General features: G+C 51.0%; 1 protein-coding gene across 1 annotated transcript; it reads right to left on the bottom strand.

Moving 5' to 3' along the window:
• Positions 1–1,476: 1,476 nt before the first annotated feature.
• On the bottom strand, positions 1,477–9,167 carry BATF (basic leucine zipper ATF-like transcription factor). The gene is made up of 3 exons (XM_084631727.1): positions 8,853–9,167; positions 6,440–6,544; positions 1,477–2,108 (listed from the first exon to the last, which is right to left on the bottom strand). The coding sequence occupies exons 1-3, from the start codon at positions 8,916–8,918 to the stop codon at positions 1,899–1,901; spliced, it is 381 nt and encodes a 126-aa protein (XP_084487853.1). The 5' UTR covers positions 8,919–9,167; the 3' UTR covers positions 1,477–1,898.
• Positions 9,168–16,601: the final 7,434 nt, after the last annotated feature.

Raw genomic sequence — 16,601 nt, 5'->3', positions numbered from 1 at the left:
GGTGGGGGTGAACAGTTCTGGTTGCTGTGTGACTGGATATAAGAAATTCCTACCTGTGTGAGATCCAGGGATTTGTAAGATGCCCTGAGACTGCCCCAGTCAAAGCCTGCTGGATTTTATATGGCTGGTATATTTACAACTGCTTTTTAGTGTATTCTGCTTTGGCATATTACATACAAACAAAATCCAGATTCCTCTGCTGCCTGCCTGGGATGTGCACTGGGCCAACCGTGCTTGCCAGTGGAAGCCCTGGCACCCTGCCCCTGCAGAGATGAGAGGGGAGCTGGAAGCAGGAGGCTGCCCTCCATTGCCTACTTCTCTCCAGATTCTAAATCAGTTCTGCTAGAATCACCATCATCTTACCCCTGTGCATGCCCCGCTCCTTGGCAGAGTAGCCCAGACTTCCACATAGACACCCCTGCATCCAGGGGAGCAGGGCTTCTCTTCCCAGCAGATCAGCAGGAACAGCAAGGTTGGGAGGCCAGGTCCTTGGAAAGAGGGTTAGTGAGAAACCTCGCAGTGTTTCCTGGGCCCCTCCTGCGGCAACTTCACATGGGGGAAGGGGAGGATAGCACCCATCACTGGTGCTTCCCAGGTGCACAGTGAGGTTACTAGTGGACTTCAGGGAGTTTCCTGCTCTTCTGCCTGTCACTTTTGGGTTTGTTTTCTGGCAGGGAGACTGGAAACAAGCTCCTGTGAGCGAGGAGGGCACCCATAGCTCAGATCAATTAATTCCAGAGCTTCAGTACAATGCCCATGTCTTACCCCGCTAGCAAAGCTGCTGACAGCGCCCCCGGCTGGGAGAAAGCTCCGGCTGTTATTCCTTAAAGCAGGCAGTAATTTTGAGAATGACCTAACATTAATCTACAGTAGCAACAGGGTCTGTGGAGGCAGGCCGCACACAGACCTGTGCATAGGTCTGGGGAACATGGGTGGCCAGCTCCCTGACTGGTGTGTGTGTCTGCTGCAGATACAGTCCATATTGTTATCTGTACCTTTGTGTTTCTGTCAGGGCAGAGCCAGCAGGGATCTTTAGTGAAAGAATTTGGTCTGCAGGCAGCTGAGAGCTGGGGGAGCCAGCAGAGAAGTGAGCTGTGACTGTGTATGTACAGGTTCCAGAGTTAGCAGCCAGCCTCATCCCTGCAGAGCTGGGGAATAGATCTCCCACAGGAAAGGCCAAAAGACACAACAGACACATAAATGGCCCTTCCCCATCCCACCTGGCCCAGAGAGAGGGCAGGGACATGCCAGCCCTTCTGTTACACATTGAAGACAGGCTGCTGTTGTTTGGATTAGACATTAGCACAGCTTCTCCAGCCCAAGGTCCCTGCTGTTCAGTATAGGGCTGTTCCCCAGAATTTCTAGTGTTGTCTTCCCCATTTTCCACCACGCTCAGAGTGTAATGTGGAATCTCAGGGGAGGGAAGGCCAGGTTTTTAAAGAAAGCATTAAACATTTTACTCTTTATTTTAAAAACAATAAACCAGTCTCCCTGCTACCCCATGGCCCCTAATTCCCAGCGCTCCTCTCCTGGGAGCACTCACTGGTGAAGCATCCAGCTGACTGCTCACATGGAGACAGGGTTCCTGTGTCACATAGACCCATGCGAGGGTCCCAGTGCAAACAACAGAACAGGGATTGGTGCCAATTTGCAAACGCTTCCCTTCTCCGTTGATCTGAGATTTAACCTCCCTGAAGATGCCTCCTGGTGTTCTGCCATATCTGCACCGGGGCCAAGTCCTAGACATGTGACCCTGGGCCTGGCTCAGTAGACGCTTGAAGGAGGGGCAAGAATAGCTGTATCCGTCCATGTCCCTCCTGCGAACCAAAGCGTGAGCCCCGAGGGGTCTCTGATTTCCATTTGTGGAGCCTGCAGGCTGCGTGTCCTTGTGGCCGGGCTCAGTGCTGGAAGCGTGGGGAGCTGATGTGGGGCTGATGGAAGGAGTGCGTGGCATATAGCACCTCCGGGGGCGGTTGGGGCACCGTGGTCAGAATGGAGCAGAGAGGCTCATGGGAGCTCAGCATTGAGGTGAAATGCTTCATTTCTTCTGTCAGCTGCTTGATCTCCCTGCGCAGGGCAGCGTTCTGCCTCTCCAGGTCCTCGCTCTCCTGAGGGCACAAAAGCAGCAGGGGCTAGATTAGTGTTCTGCCTGCCGAGCCATCACAGGGGTGGGGGGAATTCTGGGTGGAAAACTGGCTGAACAGTGTGTCCAAAGGGGGTGGGAGGTAGAGGGAGATGGCATGTCTGCAGAGCAGCAGCCAGAGGACAGCTGGGTTAGTGCTCAAATTGCAAGGGGAGCTGGCTCCCATTCATGTTGTTGTTACACATTGATATTGCTGTGGTGCCAAAAGCAACCAGCTGAAGACCGCATTATGCCAGGCACTGTACACACGTATAGGAAAATGACAGTCCCTTGCCTCAAAAAACTTACAGTCCAGGAGACCAACATAACAGTGGATAAGACAAATAAGCAGGGGTGCAGATTAGGGGGACAGGGTAGGATGTACACAGTTCTCAGCCAGTCAGGAGCAGTGATCACAATTTGCCCTCTGCCTAACAATTCACAGGTTGCAGTTTCCTGTGTGCTTTACAGAAGAGGCAAGTTTGAGGAGGGACTTGAAAGAAGATAAGGGGCTGGCTTTTCTGATCTATCTGTCTATCAGCATCTCTCAAGTGTCTGGCTGTCACTGCAGTATCTCAGTGCTGCTAGGAGTGGTTGGAGCTGCCTCAGGGAAGGAGCTGGGAGTATCTGGGTGGGGGGAGAGAGGTCAGAGCCCTTCATCTCGCTACCCCGGAGACTTTCCACAGTGACACATTTCCTGTAAATTCAAAGCAGCGCTGTGTCTGGGCAACTCCCACCCCACCCCCAGCCAGCCAGGGGTCCTGCCACGGAGCCAGTGACATTCTCAGCCCTCAGCCGCACTCTCTCCCCAGCAGCTGCTTACGAGAAGTGACAGCAGCACCAGCACGTTCTCCGCCCAGGCGCTCACAGCTCCCTCTCACGCACACACCTCCCAGGCCACATCCCGACCTGAGGCAGATTGGCCTGGGGGGAGGGGATGATAAATAACCGCCGTTATAATCAGAAATAACCAGAAAACCACCTGTCACAGGAAACCTGTCATTGCCATGGTAAGACAAGACTCACTGCTTCCTGCCAGCGCCTGGCGAAACCAGACGTATGGCAGCGGGGGGGTGGAGGGACATTGATGTGACAGAAGGAAAGAGGGAAACTGAGGCCTCAGAAGAAAAAAATGAACAATAATGGTGGTGATGATGTACAGTCCTGCTTAATGGTACCCAAAATGCGTCACAGACTGTATGCACCCCTCCTGAAATGCAGCCGTCACCAGCGTGGAACACCTCGGCCACTGAACAGCACCTCGCAATGCTACTCAACAGTTTGAGACAGGACCTGAAGAATCCTATGTCCAGTTGAAACCACAGTGGGGCTTTGGAGAGACAGAATGTTGGAACCAAGGCTGAAATTTAGCCAGGCTACTAGGGCACTGAGGCGCTATGAACAGTGCTATGAGATCTTGAATGACTGTTTACCATACCCTATGGCCCCCAAGGCCTAAATAGCTACCCATCTAGCCACTCATCCAAAACAAAGCAGCCTGCTCACCCCGCTGGGATTGCTAGAGGCAGGAATCTGATTTATAAAGGTCCCTATTGCCTCAGTATTGGGACACCTTGCATGTTAAAACAAACTCACCACCAGATATTAACTGCCACAGCAGGATCTTGCAGAAGGGAGAAGGGATCTCTCAGATCACTGCACCCCACACAGCCTAATGCTTCACAGATCTTAACCAACTCTGCACTCAGAAGCTGACAAGAAGCCAGTGTGGGGAGTTTGTGTGTTATAGGCTCTTAGTAACTCACTCCACTCCAGCAACAAGCCACTCTGTTCTGCACCAGTTAAAACTTCTGGATCCTTTTTAAGTCATTACAGTGGCCTCAACTGACCATTGACACTGGAAAGGCCTGCTTCCAAGAGGCACTTTCATGACCACTATGCCTATCAGACATGAAAAGCATTTGGAATCAATTATAATCCAGAGACTGGAAACTATATTGACCACGGTTTGACAGGCATCTCCAGCAAAAAGGTGCAACCACGTCTCTGTCCCATTCCTCCAGCTGTCTCCCCTACCCATTAGCATCAGTTCTGTCTCATCCAGGTTGATCTTAAGCTACTTTGCTCCCATCCATGTCCCCACCTTTGCCAGGTACTAGGAAAACAAAGAGATTGTAGGTTTCAGAGTAACAGCCGTGTTAGTCTGTATTCGCAAAAAGAAAAGGAGTACTTGTGGCACCTTAGAGACTAACCAATTTATTTTGAGCAAGCTGTAGCTCATGAAAGCTCATGCTCAAATAAATTGGTTAGTCTCTAAAGAGATTGTAGTATCAGTGTCATCTGCACCATGGTAAAACTGCAAGCCACATGCCTCACTGTCTCCTCCAGCAAGGGGAACACCGCAGAGCCCGAGGAAAGGCAAAGTCAGTACTCATTCCTGCCCTCTGGAGTCTCTGGGAGAGAAAATAACAAACCCACTGAAAGGCTTTCCAATCTACTGCTGTGAGCTGCAGCAGATTAATGACTAACCCCGTGATTGTGGTATCACAGGACACTGACAGAGCTAACCAAGTCAGCATGGACCAGTGTCCTCTCTAAAAGGATCATCAGCCATGGATAGCGAGTGACACCTTCCCTGTAATGAACCCACTACTAAAGAAGCATTGAGGACACCTGTGCAATCAGGCTGTGGCAGAAGCTGCTCCAACACCACTCACTCAAGAATCCTCCCCAGAGTGGGGATAGACGGGGGTGTGAAGGCTGCTAAGGTCAAGGGACAGCTTCTCCAACACTCTCTGTTTAAAGGGCAGTCTAAGATTTAATTACACGAACTCAGAAGTCATACCCTCCAGCTCTGACACCACTCCCACACCTGATACCTGCAGCCAAATACTCAGGTTCCCTGGAAAAGTAGATGCCAAATTCCTTACACTGAGAAAAGTGGCTTTGGGCAGTGCGTGGAAGTCAACAGCCTGACTCCCCTTGTCCCCCACCCCCATTGCACAGTCCCAGTGTGGCAATATGGTAAAGAAACAGGGTGAAACTAAGAGAGGCAAGATGTATGCTGGATATCAGGACGGTGCAAAGTATTCAGCTGTGGAGTTCTCTCCCGAGGGAAGGGTTAGGAGCCTCATCTCTGGGGACATTTAAATTTAAACTGGACAAAACACTAGTAAGCATACAATGGGGAATTATCCTGCATAGATGGCGGGCAATGGACTGGCGGAAACCTAATGGGGATTTTCCAGCTCTAGGGCTTGATTCTCCAGGGCTTTGCAGATTGTATCATCATTTAAACCTATGCACAGCGAACATAAAATGCTACCAAGTCAGAATGGCAGTGTTTTACTCTTTGTATGGATATGAGAGGTGACAAGAAGTGCGAGGCGAGGGAGCGCCAGACCTCACGTATTTAGGCTTTTAAAGGATTTTTGAGACAGTCAGAAGAGACTAAAAAAGGTAACTTGATCATTTCAGGGCAAGAGGTAAAGATTAAAAACTGGGTGCAGAAAGTAGGACTATGTGGGCAATTTACAGCTCAGAGAGAGGTTGAGAAGGGGGTCACTCTGAAATTAGTCCGAGCGGCATGGTTATTCACTGTATTTATCAGTGAGCTGGAAGGGTGGTAACATTTGCTGGTGACACAGAATTAATAAGGCTGATCAAGAGTAGGGAGGAATTCCTGAGGGACCCCATAACACTAGGTGACTGGGAAGAGGAAATTCATTGTGGACAAGTGCAAGGGGAAGGTGCACACTGCTGGTTCCGAAATACAGGCGGACGTCACCTGCCAGGGAAGGCATCTGCTGTGTGCACAACAACAATCAAAACTGCAAATAAAGGGGGCCTCACCCTGCTCCCATTGCAACAAGTGGCAAAATTTCCATTGGCATGCATGGATCAGGATCAGACCCAATGTGTTATTGCAGAATGGAGAATAATATGGGAAAGAATATACCTCTAATGAAGGGAGGTACACTCCTCATTCCTCCCACCCAACCCAGGATCCTGCACTCAGCTTCAGCCACCTCATCCCAAAAAGACAGAAAGAGCAGAAACAAAAGGTCCAGAGAATATGAGGAGGAACCAAGAGGAGAGGCTTCAGGAGAGATGACTTTCAACAGAGTACACCTGCTCCATTTGGAAGGGAACATCTGGCTGCTTCTGGAAGAAGCACACTTCACCTTCACTATCCAGCTGCTCCTAGAGCTGCCGTCACATGCTATGCTGGCCCATGCTCTTCCTGCCCCTGCCTGAACTTAATGGCTGTGCTGTGTGTTCATCTGTGCTAGAACATGTCCCCTTATGTGTGCAAGGCCCCAGTGATCCAGATGGGCAGAGAACAGAAGCTCTTACCAAGTGCAGTGTGTCTGCCTTCTGGGTCTGCCTCTGCCTGCTCTTCTGAGCTGCGATGCGATTCTTCTCCCTCCTCTGAACTTTCCTCATGTCATCAGAAGAATCCTGAAAAATACAGGGCCTGGGAATGACAGAGATGTCACCTCCACTACCACAGAGAGGCATGAGGTCAGGGGTACGGGGCAGAACAGGCCCAAGCAAATATTCCTCTCAGCAAAGATCACCACACCCACTCTTCTGGCCACATAGGACATGTATCCCTGACTGACACAGCATCTGTGCAAAACCAGGGTAGAGGTGCTTTCCTACTACAAGGAGGTATGAGGCACTCAACAGCCACCCCCTGAGATGTAATTCTATAATCTGGACATGCTGGTAGAACTGGGAAATGAACTCTGTCTCCATGGCACAGGCTTGGGTTGTAACCCACAGAACCACAGGAGTCAGAGATGAAAAAAAGAAACCTGTTGGATCACCCAGTCCAACCTCCCCAAGGGCCAGGGTAGGACTGTCTCCTCTACAGCACTTTTTTATGCTTTGTGCAGTAGAGTTTGTAGTGTCCCATGCCAATGGGGCTCCCGCCCTTCTCCTGGGAGATGATTCCACCGCCTGACTTATTTCACTGCCAAGGAGTCAATCCTGGCATTCAGCTTAATTTTTGCCTTTCTTTATTTCATCCCATTACTCCTAGTTCCCATATGTCACCCTAAACAATTGTCCTTCTACGCAGGAGTTTATCTGTTTCAGACATTTGCAGAGTTATGTCCCTGCTTAGCTCAGCTACACAAGCTCGGCTTTTTTTATCTTTCCCCTGACTCAGTCCCTCCTGACCCCTGATGGCTTTGTTTGCTCTTCTCCGAACTCACTGCGTTTTAATGTCTTGCTGCTAATGTGGTATCTAGAATTGGCGGCAATATTCCAGATCACATTTTCACCGGAGTTATGTAGAGAGGGGCGATGCCCTCCCAGCTCTGGGATGTGAGGTCTCTTTGCTTGAAGATCTCACTCCCCAGCATCATTCAACAGCCATTCCGGCACTCTTAACTGTTATTATATTTTTATTTTTATTATTTATTATTATTATGGAAGGTTCTCTGCTGAGAACTGATCCTCCCACTCTCTCTGGCAACTAAAACCCTCATCAGCTCTTATCATCTTCTGTCTTCCCGCTGTAACTGCTGCCTCTCTGGACTCTCTGACACGTACACCACCTCCCTCCTCTCCTTGCAAAATGCAACCTCTATAGTTATCTTCCTGAACCATCAGTCTGTCCCTTTTCTCCCTGCCCCCACTTTGTGATCTCTCCATTTCCTCAAATTTAAACGTCACATCCTTACCTTCAATTTCCTTCCGCCAACCCACCCCAGCCAACATATCCAGCCTAGCCTCTTACCTTATTGCCCCCAGCCCTGCACAGTGAAGATCCCAGTCTGGGTACCCCACTTGTCTACTTCCCCCTTGACTGCTGTTTTGCCTCATTCCCTTCTTCTTGAGACAGGGTGTTCTCCCAATCCCTGTTTGCCAGCCAGCACCATCTACTCAGTGTTTGTCCGTAAGCTCCTCAGGGGCAAGGTGCCTCATATCTGGTGTCCTGCGCAGCACCATGTGGTTAAAAGCTAGCAAAGAATAAAATTACCAATACAGGTATCCAGAAAAGAAAATGAAATCATCCGGGACATGTCTTAAGAATAGCAGGCATGCCACTGGACAGCCGGAGGAACACACAGAAGTGGCCCACTCAAAGAATCCCTCCATACAACAGCACTTAGACAGGGAGAATTTATGGGACTTAAATAAAGAAGGTGCAGAGAGCAGCTCAGGATAGAGAAGCCTTGTTCATGCCCTAAGTGATGTCTGATGGCATGGGAAGGATTTGGATTCAGAATGAGATCCTGTCCACATGGGGGAGGAGGGCTCAGGGCCCACAACAGGGTCTCTGCAGAGATACTGGTATTCTCACTTTATCAAGCTCCCAGCCTGCTGGATGCCTGGAGTCTGTGGGGTGGCCCCTGCAGTCAGAACCAGGCGTTTCAGGTGCCGTCCCTCATGTGACCTGTGCTAACGTGGTTCCTCTGAAAAAACACTCCTCACTCTGTCCTTTGGTTTTAAGCTTGTTCCTGCACGGGGGCTTCCTGCTTAGTTCTCTGTGGCCTGGTTTACATGAGGGGTTTAGTTTGCACTAACTCAAGCCAGGATGCATTGAAAACGCCTGCATGGACACAACACAAATCTTTAAAGCGCAGTAACTCCTTGTTTGCTGCAAATTGTGTACTCCACTTTCAAAGTGGAGTAAGTGCACGGTGGACTGAATTAGCGTGCCTCTCTCCACGCTGGTTCCTAGAAAGCCCTGCCATTCTGCGCTGTGGAAACATCCCAGGATGGGAGCATGGGTGCAAAGAATGCAAAATGTTACCTGTTTGCTAGGTGGGGGTGACTGGCTGAAGCTGCTGGAGTCGCTGCTGTCAGAGCTATGGGGCATGGCTTGCGTCCCTCTGCCCAGGGCCTCTTCTGCTTCCTCTGTGTCCTTGGTGATCTTGGTTTCCTTTGGTTATTACTCACCCCTCCCTTCCCCTGCTGTCTTTCCCTCTCTCCCTTGGTTACTTTCTTTGCCTCTTTCCTGGTCCCTCTCTCTGTCACGTTGTTGCTCTCCCTGTGTCACTTTCTCTGCCCCTCTGCCCCAGTCCCTCCCTGAACCACTCTCCTCTCAGTCACTGCACCTTGCAGTGATGTCTAGGTCTTAGACTCCTGTGGTTTCTCGGAAGCTGCGAGGGACGTAAGCTGAAAGTCACATGGGCGGAAACTTTACGAAGAAGAAAAAAAGTTACATTGAGAAAAAAAAACACACACACATCTGGGAAAAACGAGCTTCAAAATAGCTTGAAAAACCCCCGACACCTTCAGGCGGTTTGAGAAACAGCGACAAAGTTTCAAATGAGACAAACAACCAGAGAGAAAAAAACCTAGCACAAGCTGCAAAACTCAGCCCCTCAGAGAGGAGGAGGCGGTGCATGGAGACACAGAAAATGCCAAAGCCGCTCATTTGTAAATGTAGCAAGCAGGGAGTTTGATCACGTGCCAGGTACCCTGGGCTCTCCACCCCATCTGCCAAGCCCAGCTTGGGAAGTTCCCAGACAGACTGAATTGCAGACCTCCCACCTTCCCTGCCATCCACCCACCAAACAGCTGAGGTTCCCCAGTAGTGACGTGGTTTGCAGGGGTCCTGCAGAGGAGATCAGGGCCATTGGCAAGTGCATGCACAGGAGATCTTTTTGTGCAGATGGTTCTACATCTTTGGTACACAGGCCTCTGAGGATAACAAACCCCCCAGAAGGAGGGACATTGGGAGCAGGATGGGGACTGCCTTTGACAATATTAGTAGTTTCTGTTAGCCAAAGCTCTCCAAGCACTTTAAAACATTAGTTAATTAAGCTTCAACTCCCCACCACCCGCCTGGGAGGAACATCATATTATCCCTGTTACGTATGCAGGGAAACTGCAGCACATTGATGGGAAGGTGCCATGGTTTCACAGAGAGTCAATAGCAGAGCCAGAAATAAAACCCAGGAGTCCTGACCCTCTGTCCCGCCCCCAACCACTAGCCTATAGTCCCTTGCAGAGCTTTGATTAGATCCCAGGAGTCCTGATGCCCAGTATCCCCTAACCATTAGACCATACTCCCTGCCAGAGCTAGGACTAGGACACAGGAGTCCTGACTCCCAAACCACTGCTATAGCCACTGGTGTAGTAGTAGGGGCCAGAGCCAATGAAGGATACCTGACCAGCATCTCATGTAGGGATGTATGCCCTGGAAGGACACAGTCCTTGCACTCGTTTGCTCACATGTGGGCCCTTTTACCAGCCTAAGATGGGAACGTTTTGGGTTGCGATGGTTGATTGTGTCTTGGTTTTGTTTTGCACTAAAAACACCATTAAAGCATAAATTCACCATTGGCCCCCATCCATCCCTTCACCAGCCCTGAGCTGCGGCAGGGGCTCAGGGTGTTTGTGTCACCTTTGTATCTCCTCTACCCCAGGCTGGCCAGGGGATACTTCTGTCCCTGCTGCCATTTGGTGTAGCCTGAGGGCCCCCGAGGGGCTATTGTGACAGCTTGGAATAACTGGAGTGCAGCAGTGCCCCCCAGGAATGCCTTCCGAATCTTTCATGTCTTCAGATCCAGAGGGACAAAACACTGGGATGAGCTGAGCCCATTTATCTTTTCTGATTTGCCCTCTCTCCCCTCCCCTTCTTTTCCTCCTTCCCCTTAGTGTCCGTCTGCCCCCCGCCCTCTCCACCCCACCCAATTCTTCTCCACTCCCCAGTCTGTCCAAATTTCTCCCCACCATTCTCTCTCCCCTCAGTCGGCCCAGGGCAATGTCTAGCTACCTGAATGGGAAGCAGAGCAAGTGGGAAGAAAGCAGGAAGGCCAGGGTTAGAATAGAAGAGGCAGCAGGGAAGCATTGAAATTAATGAGGGAGCTGGGATGGGAGGGGTGAATATGAATAGTGGGGATCCTGCAACTCCAGCCTAAGGGGCGTGGGCAGAGCTGATTGGGGGGTCAGGAGTGGACTAGCAGGTGGTGATGCAGCTCAGGAATTAGATGCATTAGCAGAGCCCTGGGGACGCTAGAACAGCACCGGGCCAAACTTCGGAGCATTGAGTTCCCTTTGCTTTCTTTAGTTACGGACAGGCTGAGAATCCCCCTAACGAGGCAGGTCACAGCTGTGGGGTTCCAACATGAGCGCCTGGGTGGAAACGAGTCAGTAATGCAGCGATGATGTGAGCTGTGGGTTTGCAGATTAATTTTTATTTTCAGCAGCAAAGCAAACCAACAGGGCAGCAGAGAGCACATACTGGTGGCTGGCACAGAAGGCTACACAATTCAGGGTGGTTACTCCCTGCTTTGGTCATTCATAGACACAATACGCATCCTCTCATGGACAGGTACTGGAGAAAGAAAACAAATGAGTGTGGCTCTTTATGGGCTTGTCCACACAAAGGAAATTGGCCGGCATGGCTCCAGCTGAATAATTATTCCCTATGGCTGGGTTAGTCAATTTCCTTGCGTAGACAAGCCCTTGCTAATTTGCATGGCCCCAACCGTCATAGCGTCTGAGCACTTTGCAACCTTTAATGGATTTACCCTCCCAGCACCCAGGTGTGGTAGAGAAGTACCAGTACACCTTACAGACAGGAAGTGGAGGCGCTGAGAGTATGTCAACAGTGGGAAAAAAAACCCTGGGAGCAAGTTTCAAAACCCAGTTCCACTGACTCCAGCTCACGGGGCTACAATCAGCAGTGCTGACGCTCTTGCTCGGGCTGGAGCTCAGGTCTCTGTGACCACCTTCCCCGCCGGCTGGGTTTCGGAGCCCAGGCTCCAGCCTGAAAGGTAACGTCTACACTGATGTTTTTAGCCCCATCACGTGATCCCTAAGAGCCTGAGTCAGTTGACCCAGGCTCTGAGACTCACTGCCACAAGAGTTTTTTGCAGTGAAGATGTCCCCTGAAAGATGAAGGCCTACAGCTTCCCAAATGGCGGGTGGGAAGCCTTGTTTTTCGTTTGCTCAACCAGAAGCACTTGGAAGTGGCCTGATTTTCAGAAAGCTCTGAGTGCACACCGCCCCTTTCAAGATCGGGACCTTAAAAAGCATCTTATGTTGGGCTCCTATAAACTGGGGCCCACCCACCCAATCACTTTTGAAGAGGTAGGCCTATGTGATTTACCCAGCATCACAGAGGCAACCTGTGGCAACGCAGGGAACAGAACCCAAGTCTTCTAAGTCCCAGGCTAGTGTCCAAACAACTGAAGCACCCATCTTTTCCAGTGGCTGCCCCTCTCCCTCCCTGTGATGCTTCTGTCTCCATGGGCCACTATTTTCCCCAGAGTGGAGCCCCGGATTGCTAATGTGCCAAAGGGGCCCCCCACTTCCACAGCTGGTACGTGTATCTCACAGTCAAGCCAGCCACCCAGGAGACAGAAGGTGGGGCAGGGAGGGGGAAGGGGGAAGTATATAAACTAGCCTGAAAGATTCAATGAGCAAGAGTAAAACTGAGACAAAGCATGAAAAGCTTGAGTGAGCTCTGTCCTTTGCATAGCTGACAGGCAGATTCTGCTGTCGGTTACACCACGGTGTGAGTCCAGAGCCATCTCTGTGCCTTCTTGCTGAACATACACTAGCCTAACTGACAGCACACTTGGCCCCAATGATTTTCTGAGCTCTCCACCTGGCCGGGCAGCACTGAGGAGTGGAGAATGGAAGTGGAGGTTCTTCTCTGCCTTCTGCACACAAATGAGAACCCTGAGGCTGCACAGTGGTGTGCTCAAAAGCCTATTTAATTGATTCCTGTCCCTGCTCTCTCTTCACCAACTTCATCCCCATTCCCACCATGCCTTCATAGAACCACAGGGTTAGAAGGGACCACAAGGGTCATCTAGTCTAACCCCCACAAATTCTGAAGTGAGCCAGAGGTAACTAATTCTCCTGCTCACTTCAGCTCTAAAAAGTTCATCACCATCCACCCTCCCTGATCTTATCCTCAAAGCTACTCCCCTCCCCTCTGTCGAATCCCTCCTCTACTGTGACGCCATGGGACCTCAGCCCATTGATGAGGGCTCAAGGGCCAGCTGGGGAGAGTTGTCACTTTATATATTTATAATAATATGAATATTGCCAATGTATGTACAAATGGTATCAGAGTTCAATTGTCTCTCTCATCCCATATGTCATTGGTCTGCTTAGATGGTAAACTCTTTGGGGCAGGGACCAAGCTGTCATGCGTTTGCACAGTGCCCAGCAAAATTGCACCCCGATCCTGTGTTGAGCCCAGGGTGTTACTATAATACAAAGATTAAATTATAAGATTCTACTTGACTACAGCTGGTAACTAACAGATCAAGCTCTTTGTTCTTCTCTAAATATTCCCCACCTGTAAGCTGCACAAACTCTTACACAAAGACAGACACAGGATCTACAAGCCCTTCCGATCATAGCAGTACTAAGAGCACTCCTTCCTTAGGTAAAAACATCTTTAATCATGCCATGCTATAAGGCAAATGTGCTGAATTTTTTTCTTCAACAGGATAATTAGCCCAGTGGCTATAGGAAATGCAGGGGTCATGGTGCAGTCTGGCCTCAGGAAAGCATCTGACCCTTTTATCTGATGTTCTCTGAGGGTAACTAGAGGGAGGGGGGTTCCCTGGAGTGAGCAATACCAAACTAGTTAAACACTGACTTGAGAGAATAAGTATCCATTATTCCATGGGAAGAGGTATCGAGCGTGATCCATCCAGAAGGGACAAACTCTCTGTCCAGCCCTGGTCAATATTTTCATTAACAGCTTAGGGGATGGAGTGTAGACTCTGCTGGGCCGTGATACCAAGTTGGGAGAAAATCACAAACACTTTGGAGGAACAGATATTAAATCATGGGTTGACCCAGATGGATTTGGGGGTGGGGGGGCCTGGAAATGTGCATTGCCCAGACTGTGTGTGGTTCGGAGGCAGCACATCCTGTATTGTGTGGGACCTCAAGACAGGCAGCACCCCTGCTGTGAAGAGGGTGTGATGGATGCAGGCAGTGAGGAAGTTTGCTACCTTGGGTAGCCTGCCTGCCCTTAGCAGAAGCCTGCACTTCAGGACGAGGTGACAGTCCCAGTTCTCTCTATTGCCAGTTGACCACCCATCTCTGCTTAAGAATGGGCAAGTAAATGGACAATGGATGTTAGCAAAACTATGTCAGCTGTGACTGAACACAGGATACGTGAGATGCTGACTCCAGTCTCCTGGCTATGAGGACAGCACGGCCTTCGGCACTGGGATCTGGGACTGGATGGTTTGGTGGCTACCTGACACAGTTGCAAGGTTGTTTGGTTCTCAGCAGCCCAGTCACTTTCTTCATACCCAGGAGACCAAGAGCAGAAGAAACCATCTGGCAGTGGCTCCCTTAACAGCTGCTTGTACTTGGTTGAGAGCAGTTCAGGGACCCAGCTGGGGCCACAAACTCTCCCATGGGACCTTTTGAGTTTCTTGAGCTTAATCACAGCAGCAGGGAGGCAGTTATCTGTGGTGTTGAAGGGACTAAAACCAAAAGTCAGGTTTCTGCCACTGTTGTACCTGGAGTGAAGATACTTCTCAGTGGAGATTGGTGTTCAAGGGGTGGGGAGGCAGGCAGCACTGTTCTGGTTCCTTCTCTCTTCTGAGTAACAATGACCACTTCAGAGCAGCGAGCCAGAGGGGGAACCCCAGGAATGTCTTCACCAGCAGCGACAAGGGACAATCCAGGAGGCTGCAGGCCTGCAGCACCTCCACTGCAGTGTCCTCTGCCATGTGATAATGCTACATAAAGCCCAGAAAGATTCACTGTTTCCTAACTGGACAAGGAACTTTACTGGGACAGGAAAACATTAAAGCTTCTGCCTAGAGCCTGATCCAACCCTCTCTAGCCTGCTGCAGATTTAAAGGAACAGTACACACTTCAGTACATCTCCCTCCCCCGCAAAAGTCAACATTTCACGAGAATTACTATTTAACAACAAATCACAGAGCCAAAGAAGTTACTTGCATCACCATTCTGTAGCTGCCAACATTTTTCAGCTTCATGTGTGATACTTCATGGAAATTATTTCAGAACCAAGTTTACATATTTGCAAATAATGTACTACATCAGTTTAACAAAAACTGGATGTGATTGGTTGTTGGTGATCCCTCTGTTGATACTTCTTGTCAACCGTTGGGAATGGGCCACATCCACCTTAATTGAATTGGCCTCATTATCACTGACCCCCCACTTGGTAAGGCAACTTCCATCTTGTCATGTGCTGTATATTTATACCTGCTTACTGTATTTTTCACTCCATGCATCTGGTGAAGTGGCTTCTAGCTCACGAAAGCTTATGCCCAAATAAATTTGTTAGTCTCTAAGGCAGGGGTGGGCAAACTACGGCCTGCGGGCCAGATCCGGTCCCTCAGGGCTTTGGATCCAGCCCGCGGGATTGCCACCCCCATGGTGTCGCGGGCCCCATACCACTCCGGGAAGCGGCTGGCACCACATGCCTGCAGCCCCTTGGGGAGGGGGCAGAGGGCTCCGCACGCTGCTCTTGCCTGTGGATACCTGCCCCAAAGCTCCCATTGGCTGGGAACAGGTAACCGTGGTCAGTGGGAGCTTTGGGGGAGGTACCCACAGGTGCGTGGAGCCCTCTGCCCCCCTCCCCCAGGGGCCACAAGGATGTGGTGCTGGCTGCGCAGGGCCGGGGCTGGGGCCGGACCGGGCCGGGACCAGGGCAGGCAGGCAGGGAGCCTGCCCTGGTCCTGGTGCGCACCACTGCCACCCCAGAGCCGCTCCAGGTAAGCAGCGCCGGGCTGGAGCCCGCTCCCCGAACCCCTCCTGCACCCTGCACCCCAAATCCCTCCTGCACCTCACACTCCAACTCCCTGCCCTGAGCCCCCTGCTGCACCCCAACCCCCTACTGTACCCCAACCCGCTGCCACACCCCGCACCCCTCCTGCACCCCAACCCCCTGTCCTGAGCTCCCTGCCGCATTCTGCACTCCTCCTGCACCCCAACCCCCTGTCCTGAGCCTCCGCCACACCCGCACCCCTCCTGCACCCCAACCCTCTACCCTGAGCCCCCTGCTGCACCTTGCACCCCTCCTGCACCCTAACTCCCTGCCACACCCTGCACCTCTCGTGCACCCCAACCCCCTCCCGCACTGTGCACCCCCTCCTGCACCCCAACCCCCTTCCCTGAGCCCCCTCGCACACCCTGCACCCCTCCTGCGCCCCAACCCCCTGCTCCAGCCCTCCATTCATGTCCCTGCAAGCAATTTCCCCACCCTGATGTGGTCCTCGGGCCAAAAAGTTTGCTTACCCCTGCTCTACGGTGCCACAAGGACCCCTCGTTAGATTAAAAGCTGTGATGGGTGAAATCTTCTCTATCACACTAGGATGCCAACATTGTATTTCAAAAATAAGGGACTGTTTTCTTAGCACTCCGCCTCCCATCATGCACTTTCCTGCCCGCAGGCCTCAAACCTGACTGGAGTAGGGGCAACTATCTATAGGGATAACAACGGTAGCTCAGTCTCCACAGCACATAACTTTTGATTTCTCTGTTGTGTTTGCCAATTAGTACAAAGGTAGGTGGTGAGTTTGGGACATGGGAGCTA

The sequence above is a fragment of the Lepidochelys olivacea genome (genome assembly GCF_965140295.1).
Source record: "Lepidochelys olivacea isolate rLepOli2 genome assembly, chromosome: 6".
NCBI lineage: Eukaryota > Metazoa > Chordata > Testudines > Cheloniidae > Lepidochelys > Lepidochelys olivacea.
This window is presented reverse-complemented; position numbering and strand designations above follow the sequence as displayed.

Coding starts and splice junctions, on each gene's coding strand:
- BATF (XM_084631727.1), bottom strand. CDS start 8,918: ATGCCCCATAGCTCTGACAGCAGCGACTCCAGCAGCTTCAGCCAGTCA. Junction 6,545..8,852: donor CACCCCCACCTAGCAAACAG/GTAACATTTTGC, acceptor TGTATTTTTCAG/GATTCTTCTGATGACATGAG. Junction 2,109..6,439: donor AGGCAGACACACTGCACTTG/GTAAGAGCTTCT, acceptor TTGTGCCCTCAG/GAGAGCGAGGACCTGGAGAG.